This window comes from Martes martes (assembly GCF_963455335.1).
Source record: "Martes martes genome assembly, chromosome: 15".
In the NCBI taxonomy this organism is placed as follows: Eukaryota; Metazoa; Chordata; class Mammalia; order Carnivora; family Mustelidae; genus Martes; species Martes martes.
In genome coordinates this window covers 36,372,549-36,388,241 of record NC_137903.1, presented here as the reverse complement: position 1 = coordinate 36,388,241, position 15,693 = coordinate 36,372,549, and the positions used below count along the sequence as shown (strand labels likewise).

Sequence of the window (15,693 nt, the reverse complement as noted above, 5' to 3'; positions counted from 1 at the left end):
GGTAACATGACCCCAATGTCATTGGCTAAACTTTGACATGTATTATATAGTATTTTAAAGTTTCTTAAATTGCATGTTTTTAAGGTTCAAAATAAAACCTGTTTTTGTTTTTTGTTTTTTTTTTTCCTTTCCTGAGCCCATGTTGCAGAATGTAAAATGGGAGATGGGGAAGCAAACCGGGATGGTCAGACGCCGTCTGGTTGACACTTTCTTTACCAGAACTTTCTCTCCCTAGGGAAAGGAGACGTGTTTGGAGATGTGTTCTGGAAGGAAGCCACCCTGGCCCAGTCCTGTGCCAACGTTAGGGCCCTGACCTACTGCGACCTGCATGTGATCAAACGGGACGCCTTGCAGAAAGTGCTGGAATTCTACACGGCCTTTTCCCACTCCTTCTCCAGGAACCTCATTCTCACCTACAACTTGAGGAAGAGGGTAAGCTGACAGCTTCAGTTTCTTCTCCACCAAGCGCTGTCTCTGTGCACTTAGCATAACCACACAGGCCAAGAAGAGTCCTCTTGCGGTTTCTGGAAGGGGAGCAGTTGTTTCTCTAGAGGTTCTGAGCGTGGTTTGCTCTTCAGAGCTTCTGCTATGAAATAAGGGCAAGAGGAATGTTGCTAGATTAAAAGATGGATTTGTTTTGCTCCAGAAGGGATTTGTTTGTGTGTCTGTGCGTTTTTTCCCCAGCAATAGCTAGACCTTCTAGCATTTTGAAAAGATGAGTTAAAAAAAATGAGGTCATTAGTCACTAAAATGGCTGAGGGGGGCTACTTAATTAAAGTAAACTGAATTTTCCCTGGTGACTAGGACTCACTAAATGGTGTGAGGCCATTAGTCAGCTGGTAATAATAATTTTGAAAAGCCATGAAGATGAGTCAGTTAGTCCAGATAATCAGAAAGGTATGGAATCTGATTGCCTAGAGAATATCTTGTAGACACTGGCCTATTTAATGGGTTGTGAAATGATGAGTAATTTTAAGAACCAGAGAAGATTTCTTGTCTGAAATTGTTTCCTTCACCCTCAAGTAATCAGGATTGCTCCATCCATCTCTGTGAGGGTTAAAGTATTCATTCATCTTATACTCTTTAGATTTTTCATGACTGATTTCTTGCCCATCATCTATCTCTTATTGTGAACAAGGTAGCTCTGACCTATAGAAACCATCAGGAAGAATTGTTTTAAGAATCTTTCCAAAAGTGACCTCATAGGGGGTGCCTGGGTGGCTCAGTGGGTTAAAGCCTCTGCCTTCGGCTCAGGTCATGATCCCAGGGTCCTGGGATCAAGCCCCGCATCAGGCTGTCTGCTCAGCAGGGAGCCTGCTTCCTCTTCTCTCTCTGCCTCCTTCTCTGCCTACTCGTGATCTCCGTCTATCAAATAAATAAATAAAATCTTTTAAAAAAATTATTTAAAAAAATGACCTCATAATCTTTTCTCCAACATTGTTCTTCCCGTGGTCCTTATCTCTGTGTATCCTTGTATCATGCTGGTCCATGTATCATGCTAGTGTTCCAAGTTGGAGACTGGCATTGTGGTTGACTTCTCCCCCTCTCCTGTGTCTCAGGTAACTCATTAAATCCTTTTGGTTCCACCTAAGCTCTCAAACCTGGGTCCACACTTTACTTCCATCCTTGGGGCTCAGCCCGAGCTCTCGGGACACGGTGCCTCATTCCTGACCTTCCCTGTGTCCTGCAGCACACAGTAGGTTCCTGTCTTTTGTCAGTCCTCAGTGCAGTGCTCCCTCCTTTGGCTAGTGGTGTGACCTTAAAAACAAATAGGATCATGTCACTTCCTTTGTAAAGACTTTTTGTCCCCACCCTAACTTTAGGATAATGTCTGTACACTTCAGGATGGTTTATGTGGCTTTTCGCATCCGACCCCAACTTAATGCCAAGCCCCAAGCTCAGCCACTCTTCCCATTCCCTGCTCTGCCATCCTGACCACTCCTAGCATGAGAGCTCTGCCCGGTTCTGCCCTGCTCTGCAAGCACGCCACACCCTTTCAGAGCCCTGGGCCTCTGCCTGCGGCTTCCTCAGCCTGGCATTCTTTTTTCTCCTGCTGTGTGTGACAGACACCTGTTAACCCTTAAGATGGCTGAAATGTTTATTTGTTCAATCATCGAACGCAGTGTGCAGCAGCTGAATGAGACTTGACATACAAAGCGAAACCACACTCAGGTCTCAATCCCTTGCATCCTAAAGTCTAACAGAGAAAATCAGCCCAGGAAGGCTGGATGCAGTGCACGATGCCGAGTACAATGATTGTGATTTATAGGAGATACTGTGGGAGCGTGAAGGAGGAGGGCAGCTGAAGGGGGAGTTGGGAAGAAAGCGTTGTGGCAGGGGCTAGGGAGACTTGAGCTGACTCTTACAGGATGGAGTCTGTCCAATAAAGAGAGGGGGCAGCGTTGCATTTGGAGGGGCAATTTGAGCCAAGGCACAGAAGAAGGAAATAGACTTTTGTCTTTCAAGTTCCTTGTCCAAGGTTCCAAATGCCTATCATTGGGTGCCCCAACAATATGCTCCCACCTATTTTATTTTATTTTATTTTATTTTAAGAGAGTGAGCAAGCACAAGCAGGGAGAGGGGCAGAGGGAGAGAGAGAATCTTTTTTTTTTTTTTTTTTTTTTTTTAATTTTTTATTTTAATAAACATATAATGTATTTTTATCCCCAGGGGTACAGGTCTGTGAATCATCTGGTTTACACATTTCACAGCACTCATCATAGCCCATACCCTCCCCAATGTCCATTTCCCCACCACCCTCTCCCGTCCCCCTTCCCCCCCGCAACCCTCAGTCTGTTTCTTGAGATTGAGTCTTTTATGGTTTGTCTCCCTCCCAATCCCATCTTTTCATTTTTTCTTTTCCTACCTCCCCCCAAACCCCCCCACCTTGCATCTCCCCTTCCTCATATCAAAGAGATCATATGATAGTTATATTTCTCCGATTGACTTATTTCGCTAAGCATGATACCCTCTAGTTCCATCCACGTCGTCGCAAATGGCAAGATTTCATGTCTTTTGATGGCTGCATAGTATTCCATTGTGTATATATACCACATCTTCTTTATCCATTCATCTGTTGATGGACATCTAGGCGCTTTCCACAGTTTGGCTATTGTGGACATTGCTGCTATAAACATTCGGGTGCACGTGCCCCTTCGGAGCACCACGTTTGTATCTTTAGGATATATACCCAGGAGTGCAATTGCTGGGTCGTAGGGTAGCTCTATTTTCAGTTTTTTGAGGAACCTCCACACTGTTTTCCAGAGTGGTTGCACCAGCTTGCATTCCCACCAACAGTGTAGGAGGGTTCCCCTGGGAGAGAGAGAATCTTAAGTAGGCTCCATGCTTGGTGCGGGGAAGCTGATGCAGGGCTCAATCTCATGACCCCGATATCATGACCTGAGCCGAAATCAGGAGTCAGAGGCTCAGCCAACTGAGCTACCCAGCTGCCCCTGCTTCCAATTATTTTAAATCCTTTAATTGTATTGTCGTGTGTGAGTCCCTGCTCAGAGACTTGGGAGGGCAAGGCCTCAGTACCTTGGTATCCCCAGTGCCTAACCCAGTATTCAGGATTAATGAGCATTTGGGGATGCCAAAGAGAAAGAGATGGGATCTCTCCGCCCCAGTTTCCACATTGTCAAATGTGAGGTTGTAGCTGGATCATTTTTATGGGTCTGTGATTTGAAACTTGTCATTCAAATTCTCGTGGGGAGTGGGCCGTGGTGGAGACATGTATATTCACGGTTCTTCCTTGTTTATTTGGGAGCCTGGAATGCTTTCTGGTTGTCCTTCTAGCCACGTGGATTCTTCTAAAGTCTATCTTTTTAATTTTTTCCTTCTTTTTATGAAAGCAAGTTGATTATAATCAGCTTTCAGTGTTGCTGATAATATAGGTTGAAAAAAAGCGCAGTTCGGGTTATTTGGAGTAGTAATCATTTTGGAATAATTGTGAATCAAATAAATCTGTCTTTTAAAAAAAAAGGACGACAAAAAAAAAACAACAGCGCCTTAGTGGTCAGATTGTTTTCGTAAGTGCAAAGTGATTGACAGCTCTTGCAGAAAGGGAATCCCCGGGGGTGGCATTTTTGAAGGGCTAGGGTGGAAGAGGCTTGGGCAGGGCCTGTGTGGCCACAAGGTGCAGAGGAGGCATCCAAGTCATAGAAGGTATGAGAAGGAACTTGGGAAAGGTCAGAAGTGTCCAAGTAGGCAGTGCCGAATGGTTCTTAAGGTATTTAGACACTCCCTAGATACCATCAGACATGTGGAGGAGGAAACTGAGACACCCATTGGAGAGTCACATCAGTTGACCTTCAAATGTCCTTCCAATCGCAAGTGCCTATGAGTCTGTTATGGAGCCAAGACAATTTTAGGGAGATCCTTTATAGGAAGAGGTAGGCATTGTTTTTCTTGGAAAAAAGAGGCTTGTCATTTTGGCATTGCCATTGTAATCTCTCATTGTGTCCTTCTGAGAATTCATCGTTAACATAGGGCATAGAAGACAGGAACATTACATGCATGAATTATTCTTGTAGCTATTTTTTTTTCTGGCAAAGTAAAGTGTATTCTTGTGGCTGTTTCTATCTTGGCAAAATCGAGTGTTATTTGCAAAGATTCCTGAGAACAGAGTGCCTTTGACATCTGCTTGGGGAGTTGTGTGGGTCTGGAGAAGTCCTCTACGGCACAGCAAAAACTCTGAGCTGGAGGTGCCCCCATGGCCATCCAGTCTCTCCTCTATTTTCCCACCACCCTCATTTCACAAATAGGACTTTTCAGAGAAAGGTCACAGAGCCAGGTCAGTAACCAAAGATTTAGAGGCACCCGTGACTCACTGCACAGGCCTCCTGCGGGTTCTTCCAGCTCATTGGCCTTCCCTGGCCTCTACATTCTTACCCTCTCCACCCCCATCCCCAAATCCATGTATATGACCACACCCCTGTTCCCGGCACTGCTCTTGGGACCCAACTCAGGAAGGGACCTGTAACCTCCCTCTTTCCTCCCAAAACACCTGAAGTCCTAGGCAGGGGTGAAAGGGGTAGGACCCGGAAGCCAATCCAGCACTTTCCCTGCCTGTGGACACTGAGCCAGGTGAGACCCGGTCTGTGTCCTGCCTCTGCCACTTAGTGCTTCTGCAAGAGTTGTTAATGTTTCCGCATCTGTCAAATGAGGGTAATGAGAAGTTCTACCTTGTACTCGAACCATGAGGCTGAAATAAGGTCTTGCCGACAAGCTCTCACACACAAGATCTCGAGCACAGTGCGAGCTCCCGTCGGTTGTGGCTCGTCATCATTTTGTTTTACCCACTTGACAGCCTGCTCCACTCTGCTCTTTGTCACCACGCACCTTCCGGAAAATAAGAAGGCAGTTCTTCTGCCTTTGCTTATGGAGGGTACTCGCTCTGCAGAACGTTCTGCAGGCCGGATGCTGTCTCGTAGAAGAGGAGGTGCTGGCGGCTGGGGAAGGCTGTGGGGGGCTGGCCCGCGGTCTCTCAGTTCCCGCCCCTGGAGGGGTCAGCACTCACTCTTCTCACCGGTTTCGTTGCAGAGGGAGAAAGTAGGCCATTCTGACATCTTCGTTCAGTCACCAGGGGGTCAGGGTTTTGCCAAGAGGAAAGCACAGCATCCTTGTTTCTTCTGAGGGATGTGGCACATGTCCAAGGGTAAGTGGAGCCTTCCTCACCCCAGGCCCTCAGCATTCTAGGGTCCAAGGCTCTCTGGGCATTTTCTTCCAGGCCCTGAGTGGCCTTTGCTTTGCACTCAGAGCCTTGCTGATAATAGCATTATCATCAACTCCCCATATGGGACAAGCAGCAACCTTCGGCACAAAGGCAGGATGTGTTTTAGGTCGGTTTATTCAGTCCTGGGAATGGCCTCATGGCATTATAGTATCAGTCCCATTTCTCAAAGGAATAAACTAGGACCCTGTGGAGAAGAGAATCACTTCTCCAAGGTCACAGCCAAGAAGTGGCAGGTTCCAAACCCTGCGCGTACCCTTGAGGCTAAGCGGCATTGTGTCCTCCGGTAAAGCCTGACTCTCTGCTTTTCCCGTGTTGGCGTTCTTCGGCTTTCGCTTTCTCCTGGTTTATTGACTTTTCAGAGGTGGCACAAATTATCTCCAAAGTATACTCACTATCTCCCAGCACACTCAGAAATGTGTGCAGTGAAAAGGAAGGGAGGGAGGGAGGAAGGAACTAATTTGTATAGTGGATCATAGTAATATCCCAGTTGGGGAGACATGAGAAGTTTCTCCCGCAGAGTGATGACCACACCATGGCCAGGTGTGCAGGAGAGGCAGAGTACACCTCCCTTTGGTTGGGCAGTAGGCTAACCTGGCGATGATATCAGTAATACACAAAATGGAACACCAGCTTTAGGGTGAGCGACCTGGGTTTGAATCCTGTTTGTTTTTTTTTTTTTAAAGATTTTATTCATTTATTTGACAGAGATCACAAGTAGGCAGAGAGGTGGGCAGAGAGAGAGGAAGGGAAGCAGGCTCCCCACTGAACAGAGAGCCGATGTAGGGCTTGATCCCAGGACTCTGGGATCATGACCTGAGCCGAAGGCAGAGGCTTTAACCCACTGAGCCACCCAGGTGCTCCTTGAATCCTGGTTTTGACTGCTGACTAGCTGTGTACCCTTGGCAAAGCTACTAAACTATTCTAAGCTATCTGTAAGAAGGGTCTAATAAAAGTCCCTCCTAATTAGGTTTATTGAGAGGATCATATGCATTGAGAAAAAAAGAAAGTGACATGATACCTGTAGGAACCTCTCAATACCTATTTGTATCCTTTTCTCCATCTACCTTCAGCCTTAGAAGTTCCGAGTTCAGGCTTTACTCCCCTTTGTGTGTATCCAGACACTTTCTTTAATCAGTATCTCATTTGATTGGGCTCTACTTCCCTTCAACCGGGGATGAGTGTTCACGTCCTAGCAGGTGCTAGCTAGGAGATCGGGTTGTCCTGTTCATCACTGGGACAGTAGAGAAAATGTACCATAATTAAATGATGTATCATAGACAGATAATTAGGTAATTAACAGTGATCTGCACATGGATTACTTGGCATGTAGGTAATTGGTGGGGTGGTTCTCTTTCTCTGTGTGTGGGGCTTTATTTTTGAAGCCAATGTTGTCATGATTTTAAGTATCTTTTGCATCAGTTGTGCTTATGGTAATGTGTTCCAGGATGGATTTTTCTTAGCTTGATAAGGCCCTGACCTAGTGTGTTTGGGAGGGAGCTGAGACTAGAGTTACTGGCAGCTTCAAAATAGGGACCTACTGAGGCCTATTTTCTGTGACTGAGGTTGCCATAGTGAACTGTGTCAAGACAGTTAAATACCGCACATACATTTCTAGCCATCCCCCTCCTCAGTAACCAAAGGGCATTTTCTTCTGGAGAGGAGAAGGTGAAGGCATTGGAGGCTTTGGAAAAAGAGCTCTGTTCTGGAAAGCCTCTCGGTTTTCTTTCTGCACAAATTCTTGTGGAAGGTGATAAGATGGAGAGAAAGATCCCAAGGCCAGGTGCTTGGCAATGTATCTCCTTCCCCATTGAATCATCACAGCCTAAGGTTTAAAAACAATCTCTACATAGCCCATATATATATATATGTATATATATATATATATATATATATATATATATATATATTTGTCATCCTTCCATAGTGAGGTCTTCTGTGGAATTAAAAGCATCTATTAGACTGTCAAATTATGAAGATAATAAAATCAGGGTGTTGGAATTAGGGGTGGGGGATGGGGACATGATGTGAGTGGTAAGGCCATAATTCTTCCAGGACAGTAACATAAAAATCAAAGCCAAGGCCCTTTTCCCTCAAGAGGATCAGGGGATGATATTAGGGACCTGTGTAGACTTCCATGTATCCTTAAGGATTCTCCCTAATACCCCAAAAACCTATAGCAGAGCCCCATCATGATCCCTGGGGGATGGGAGACAGTGAAACCACTCCATGCTTTGTTATGAATCAGCTTGAACTGCAGGTGGCTAGGGTTTATGTGGACAGTTCCAAGGAAGCAGTAAAGTTCTGGGATGAATATGGGCTTTGAAGCTAGATCTCTGCATCTGGGCTCAGCCACGTGCTTGCTGGGAGGTGAGGGTGCAGGGGGAGATTGCACAGCTGTTCCTCTTCTGTGGATTCATGTTGCTTACTCCAAAAGGTAGCTATGGGAAGGATGATCGTGGCCGGGGCACAGTGCCTTACACATACGCATGGGCACAGTCGAGTTACTTTCCTTCCATTGTCCATAGGAAAGGGGGTAACAGAGTGAAGCAGAGCAGGAGCCCTAATAGCGTGGCTCATAGAATAAGCATGAGGAGGCAAGAGAGAGTGGCAGCTACAAATGTGGACTCTGGAGTCAGAGTTCTTGGATTCAAATCTTGACTCTCCTTAGTGACCACTGGCTGGTTATCTAAACTCCCTGGGCCCCAATTCATTCATGTATAAAATAGGAATAGGAATGGTACCTTAGAAGGGTACTTTGTCATAACAAGTTTTCAGTGTATGTGTTGTTCTTGTTATGATTACTGATGAGCTCAACTTTTCTGGAAATGAGGAGATCCCATCAGGTGGTAAAAGTTTTAAAAGGCAAGTAGGGGCTGAAATTTAACACCTGGAAATCTCCTAGACAGATGACTCCAAGATCTGTGCCTGGGCCTCTCGAGTAGCACCAAAGGATCAGTGGGGTTTGGCAAATAATGGCTCTGTTGGGCTTGACACAGATCCTGCTTTCCTCTTAGGGCAGAATGGATAGAGAGAATGAGAGAGTCGGGTGTGGAGTAGGTGCTGGGGGGGGGGGGGGGTTATAATTTACCTTACCCCTTACCAACTATTACACAGTGTGTTTACCACAAGTTAGAAGAGATCTGTCCAAGTTTAGAGACCCATGGGGCCAGGGCAGTTCTTTAGAGAGTAATGTACCTGCCTAATATTTTCTTAGAAGTGTGTGATTGACTCCTAACAAGTAGGGTAGTGCTAATGAGTCCCAGATCATGAGTTCAGTCCCCAGGTGAGCAGGCTGGCTTCCTGAGATCTCCGCTGGTGAGTCCAGCATTTCACACATTTATTTGTCCCCCACCCCCAAACACTTTTTTGAATCTCACCAGGACTTTCTACTGTCTACTCCAATATAGCTATTGACATCTGTCAGAGCCGGTGTTTTCCCGGACATCTCTAGGAAACAGGGACTAGATGCTCTTCAGTGTCTCTTCTGCCTTAAATGGCCAGTGACCTGTAGAATGGCCAGGTCGTGTCTGTGAAACATTAAGAAGCCAAAGATGACCCTAGCAGTGGGAATCCGTCTCACTCAGTCCTCAGTGGCACCCCAAGCGGACACTGCTGGCCGAGTCTCCCTGCTTTCTCAGTATCCTCCTGTGCTCAGCTTTCCCCCGTCGCCCCTCCAGGGGTGCATTCATGTCTAGTGAGCAGTGGCCTTATGTTACCAGCAAGCAGTTTGTCCCCATTCTGGCAACCCCTGTGTCAGTGAGAGGCTGCTCCCCAGGGCGTTCTCCCAGGCTCCACCAGTCCCTTACCAGCCCAGTCACATTTCACGTTCCTACCCATCTGCCCTGTTTCTGGGGCTTCCTTGTTTAAGGGCTCCTCCCACTCTTCAAAATGTGCTCTTTGGCTTTGAACATGTTCTTATGAATTTTTCCAGTGAGTCACGGGGGTTTTTATTCTAGCCTGTGCTTTTAGTAAGTGGAGTGTTAGGATCACAGCCCAGGTGACCTTTCATAATAATAACTACCTTCTGAGATGTTAGATTAATGGAAGTGAATGTTAGTTCAGCCCCTCCAAGGGTACTTTGAACACCTGCCTCAGGAGCTCACACACCAAATCTATCCCAGCCCAGATGTCCACACGGAAAGTTTCTGTGTAATGTGTGTCATGGGCCTGCCCAATTTTGGTTCTTCTCATTGCACACTCTGTTGGTTGCAAATTTGTTTGTGACTAGTGTCACTTAATGGTCTTGTCCTGGCTGTATTTAACTTAGGGATCTGGAGTGAAGCTCTGAATCCACAATGGGCCCTGACTCTATACAGCATCTCTTGAATCTCTCTAGTGTAGGCAAGGGCCCCTGTCTTTCGATCCAATAAGTAGCAGTCACTTTCTCTCTGTAGCTCTCATCATACTTCCAATGAACTGTTCACTCTAGGTAATTTTTTTTTTTTTGCAATCTAGAAGCTCTGTAAGGCCTGGGCCTTGTCTACCTGATTCACCTCTCTTTCCTGATCAACTCTCTTAGAACTTGGTGCAAAGTAAGCATTCGATAATTGAATGAATGGATGAACAGTAGGCCAACCAACCATTCATGCAACCAATAAATGAACACACAAGTATACCAACCTCCTTCTTGTTATTGCTGTAGATTTTTAGTGCCTTGACTATAAGTTGGTTTCTATAGAGACACCTCTCCTTTTTTCTGTCTCTGAAACTTTGCCCACATATCCCATCTCATCCCTCTCCCCGACCCTGGGTATAGAGGTCTTTCAGCCTCTGTAGGTACCACTGATGCCAACATAAAATAATAATAATCACCCCCATTTATTAAGTATCTCCCAGGCCCAGTATGTGCTAAAGGCTTTATATGCATCATTATCTCGTTAAGGTGCTGAGGAAACTAAGGTTCAGTTAGGTGAAATAATTTGCCCCAAATCCAATTAACTAAATGGAGCTGGAATTTGGGCTAAAGTCTGGCAACTGCCAAGACCATACTCTTTCTTGCTTTCATGCCCCTCCTCTAAGTGGGGACCCCACTTCACTGATCTGGGGTTAACAGTCCTGGTTCACAAGCCTTCGGTTCCCTGGGAAGGGGCTGTCAGCCAGAGGATGGCTTTGGAGGCTATAGCATGGCTTGCCTGTGTCCTGTGTAATTCTGTTAGAAAGCAGACCCAGTCTTTTGCGGGTACCCGTCTACGTCATGGTGGACAGGGCACAGATGGTTGGTTGAATGGCTGACACTCAATCAGGAAGGTGTCTTCACCTGGATGGTGGGAGAACAGTGAATCTGAATCATTAAGAATGGTTGAAGAGAAGGCCTCCCGAGGGAAGGCACTGGTCAATTTGCCCATCCCCCAGGTTTTGTTCTTGCTCCTTCCCCACCTGGTTTTGAAGACTCCAGAAGGGCCCTGTCCCAGACTTACAGGGCAGCGGCAGCTTCAGCTTCCGGGTTTGACTTTTCTGGAGGTGCCTAGAGACCCCAAGGAGAAGCGGACCAATATGAAGGATGTGATGCTTTCAGGGGTCTGAGGGAGCTTGATGCCTCTCCCAGCCCTCTTCCCACTACACCTGTGGCTGCTTATAGGACCCCAGCCACCCCTCAAACCCCTCACTTTCCAGGCTTTAAAATCCACCTGACTCTCCCTGGGTGGCCTGAAGTAGCAAGAGCCAGCATATTTTCCATGCCCTTGCTGCAGGCAGCATGCGGAAGATGGGGCCTTATCCCTGGGAGATCAATTTGCAGACAGCTCCTGCATTCATGCTGCTGCATTTCCCAGAACGCTTCTTGCAAATGCTTAAGCCAGACATGAAAACAGCTTCTGGTTCACAGGGTATGAATTTCTAAAAGGGGATCCTTGTTCAGAGGATAGCACCAAAATCCTGCCCTCCTCAGGTTGGAGCGCATCATACATTTGGCACTTCCTGTGTGTGAGGCGTGAGAGTGCATCCTAACCATGTTGGGCCTCTATGACCATCTGGGTGAAGAGACAAGTGAAGCTGGGTCCCAGTGACAGAAGGAGGGCGAGGACTTCCCCAGGCTTGGGACAAATCCCATAGCAGGTGGCAGGTGGCAGGGGAGGGGAGATGAAGAATAACACGGAACACCTGTAAAAATAAGAAATGGCATAAAATACTAAAAATCCTAGGTGATGGGTGGTAACTGGACTTGTGATCATTTGGCAATAGATACAAATACAGAATCATTGTATCGTATACCTAAAATGAATAGAATGTGATATGTCAATTATATTTCAATTAAAACAATACTGGAAAGCCTGACAAAGTAAAGTACTTTACTGAGGTCGGCGGCTAGTGGCGTGCTGTGTGGGAAACCTCCCCTTCCCTAAAGCCCCTCACTCAGGCATACAGGGGAATACTGCCGTCGGATTTTAATTTAACTTGATTTCATGAAAGAGATGATGAAATGATTATGAAAGGCTCAGGCAGTGGGAGGGGTGCTGCCTTTCTCGGGTATCTTCCCTATCTGGTTGATACTTGGCCCTCAGGGCTCGGGAAATCTGGGCAAAGCCACTTTCTTTGGTCCTAGGATAGCAAGGATCTGGGGCAAGCCTTGGGGTAAGAGAAGGAAAGGGGACTGAGAAAAGTCAAGGTAAAGGCGATCTGTGATTGGAAGGTTTCAGAAGGTTGAGTAGATTCTGCAAATAGTATTTATCGAGGAGAAGAACCTGGCATGCGCTCTGCGCAGCTGAGCTTGGCCTGGGGAGGCACATGCCTTTGCTAACCCCCGACTGAGAGCTGGGCTGGAAGAACAACCCGGGGAAGAACTCATCTGCCAAATCTGGTTTCCCCAGTCCTTCTGCCCTGGGGCAAGATGCATGCCGAAGCAGAGTGGCTTTGTTTCACTATTAGGCTGCCTGTTGAGGCCGCTGGGAAGCTGCCAGAGTTTTTCATCCCGGGCTTTCTGCTTAAGCTCTGCCTCATTCCACTCTGACATTTCTCTCCAGTCAGAACCTGAAAAGGGATGCTTGGGGCTCAAGGGCTCAAGTCCTGCTCACCCGTGCCAGAGGCAGCTCCTAATCACCTGTGGTCACGAGCAACAAACCTCCTCCGAATCATTTTGAGCAGTGTTTCCATTTCCAGCAGTCCCAGCTGCACTGATGGGAGAGCAGCTGCCCGGACCCCCGTGCTCCGTGCTTCCTCCTTACCCCCCTCCCACTGCAGGCTCACTGCTCCGAGAGCCTCGGGCTCACACGGAGGCCGGAGCAGGGGTCGTTGTCCCTTTGTCACCGCACGGGTGCTGGATTCCGGCCCCTTCTGCAGAGCCAGGCGCCGTCTTCCTGTGTGCGTGCATGCCCCTCGTGCACCCTTGGCTGAAAGTTTGCAGGCTTCTCAGTGAATTGGTCTGTCTGCCAGCAGTTGTTGCTGCCACCGCTGCTGTGTGTGTGTGTGTGCACGCATGCACCAGCAATTCCTCCCATCGGTGATTAGTCCTAAAGGAGGCTGGCAACTACACCAGCCAGGTGCTGGATCCAGTCCCCCTAGCACCCCGTTCCTCTCCCAGTGAGGGCTGTGGGGTCAGCTCTGCTTGGCTGGGGAAGCAGGTTTTTTCCCTCCGGGTTAGAGGTAAAGATCGACCTGACATCTGTAAGCTTGATAACCCTGTAAAGTGCCATGTGTGGCCGGCTGTTATTTGTCCATGTGTGTACTTTATTGAAAGTAAACGCTCCTATTTGGGGCCACTGGCTGGAGCCCCCAATCCTTAGTGATTGCAGAGCATAAGGCGGCGGGGGGTGGAGAGAAACTGCACCTGTTCTGTACTCTGAGTGCAGGGCCTTGTGGGCCTCAGACCTTGGGTGGCATTTACAAATAACTCATGGCTACAACCCCCCAGTGAGTTTACTACAGTGTATTTATGATCTGAGGCTCTGGTTCAGGATACAAAAGCTGCTCTTCCATGGAAGCAGTGGGAAGCAGTACGTTCAAGGTCCCAGCCTGAAGCTTGGGAACAAATGTCCAGGACAGAGGCTACCTTCTCCCCTCTGTGAGGCCAAGAACAGTCCCTCCGAGGAGCTGGCCTCTGGCTCTCTTGGTGCTAGAGGTGGTGTCGAGACTCCAAGTTTTGATTGCTTTTGACTTGACTTCCACTTTATTTACACGTCTTTCCTGTTGTCTTGTGTGTCTGGTATGGAGCTCGCCGAGGAAAGAAAACCATCCAGTGGAACGCTTCTTGGGAATGGCACCATGATATCTCCCTTCTGCCTCCCAACACTCACTCAGCCATGGTACCCCCAAGTGTCTTACTTCCCTGGGCCTGTGGTCACAGATTACCATGCACTGTGTGGCGTAAAACCATGGACATTTACTCTCTCACACTTCTGGAGGCCGGAGGTCCAAAGTCAAGATGTCTGCAGGGCTGTGCTCCCTCCTAAGTCTCTAGAGCAGAATCCTTCCTCACTTCTCCCAACTTCTGGTGGCTCCGGGCATTGGCTGGCTTGTGGAAACCTAACTCCAGTCTCTGCCTCTGTGTGCAGATGGCCTCCATCCCTTGCCTCTGTGTGTCAAGTCTACCCTTCCTTGCTCTTACAAAGACACTGGTTCTTGCTTTCAGGGCCTACCCCAATTCCAGGACTATCTCATCTCTAGGTCCCTATATTAATTTCATCTGCAAACACCCTATTTCCCAGTAAGGTCACGTGTACACATCCGGGGCTTTAGACCTTGCATCTGTGTTTGGGGGGGGGGGTGCATCTTAACTCCTATGTCACTCTTCTCCTCCCCCTTCCCTCTCTTCTTCCTCTTCCTTCACCTCTGCTCTCCTTCCCTCCTCTCCCTCTTTCTCCTCCTTGAGTCCCCTCCCAGCACAGGAATTCTTTTTTCTCATAAGGAATATTCTTGTATAAGCCGTGCCCCTTTTCTTGGATGGTTCTTGGAATAAGGTCCAAGGATTTAATTAATCCTTGTTCCTTTGAATCTTAGAATGAAATATTTTCCTTTGCTTTTCTCATCACTTAGAACCCAGCGGAACTCAGACATAGAAATTGACAAAACACAGATAGCACCAGGATCTCAGGAAAGAGCACTGTGTTAAACATTAGAGAGAACGTGCTGCTGGCAGAAGCTGTGAGATGTTGGTACTACCCACCGCAGATGGCCAAGAACAACCTCTGCCTGACCTTCCAGCTCTGCTCGCTCACACTCTCACTCTAAAAACCTCTTGTTTCCACACAGCCTCAGCTTAAAGTCTAGACCCAGGGATCTTGTGTCAGCCTGTACTTCCAGCTACAGAGCAGATTGCACCTTCACGCTGCTATGTGATGCTCACCCACACCAACAGTTCTAGAACGTTCCATGTACTTACTTCTGTGTATGTTGTCTGGCTTGGAGCACCCCTCACCCTACCTCACCTCCTCCCACAGCTCCCAACCCAGCCATCAAAATGCCTACTCAGATTCTCCTTCCCACCAAAGCCGCCCTCAGTCTACTTCAGCTAGAAACTCTCTCTTCTCTAATTTGTCTTTTTGCAGTATTTTGTTGGATTCTTGAGAGGAGATAGCACTCAGGTTTCCTGTGTGGATGGGCACATATCTAATGTTTCCTACGGATTTGGGGACCTTATTGATATGTTTATTCCTTGCATTTCTTCATGTAGTGCTTGGCACATAATAGACAATAATTTAAGCTATTGGAATCAGAACTCAGTTGCCACTCACCCATCTTCACACTTCAGGTCTAGAAGTGGGGATTCTAGCTCCATGTCCTCATCCGGGCTATCTTTGTCCTCTCTCTCCAGAAGACACCCTCAGGTCAGGGTGCTCCCCCAGTGGCCCACACCCTCCATGTCAGGGTGACAGGCCATCTCAACTTACCGGAGACTGTCCTGGTCTCAGCAGCTAATGCTCTACCTCCCAAGAAACTCATCAGTCCTGGGCACACGGGTTGCTCTGCTCCACTCTTGGCCTCTCCGGGCTCTTGCCGGAAACACCTCTGAATGGAATCATAGTCTG

The 15,693-nt window shown here is 47.6% G+C and overlaps 1 protein-coding gene across 2 annotated transcripts in view; it reads left to right on the top strand.

Annotated features, from left to right (window-relative positions):
* KCNH1 (potassium voltage-gated channel subfamily H member 1) overlaps window positions 1-15,693 on the top strand; it is a gene marked incomplete at its 5' end in the record, with an annotated part of 372,100 nt that overhangs the window by 286,603 nt on the left and 69,804 nt on the right. For both annotated transcript variants that reach the window (XM_080824606.1, XM_080824605.1), the window contains one exon: window positions 236-432. In XM_080824606.1, the coding sequence (XP_080680732.1) occupies window positions 236-432 (197 nt within the window). The remainder of the gene's footprint in view (window positions 1-235; window positions 433-15,693) is intronic.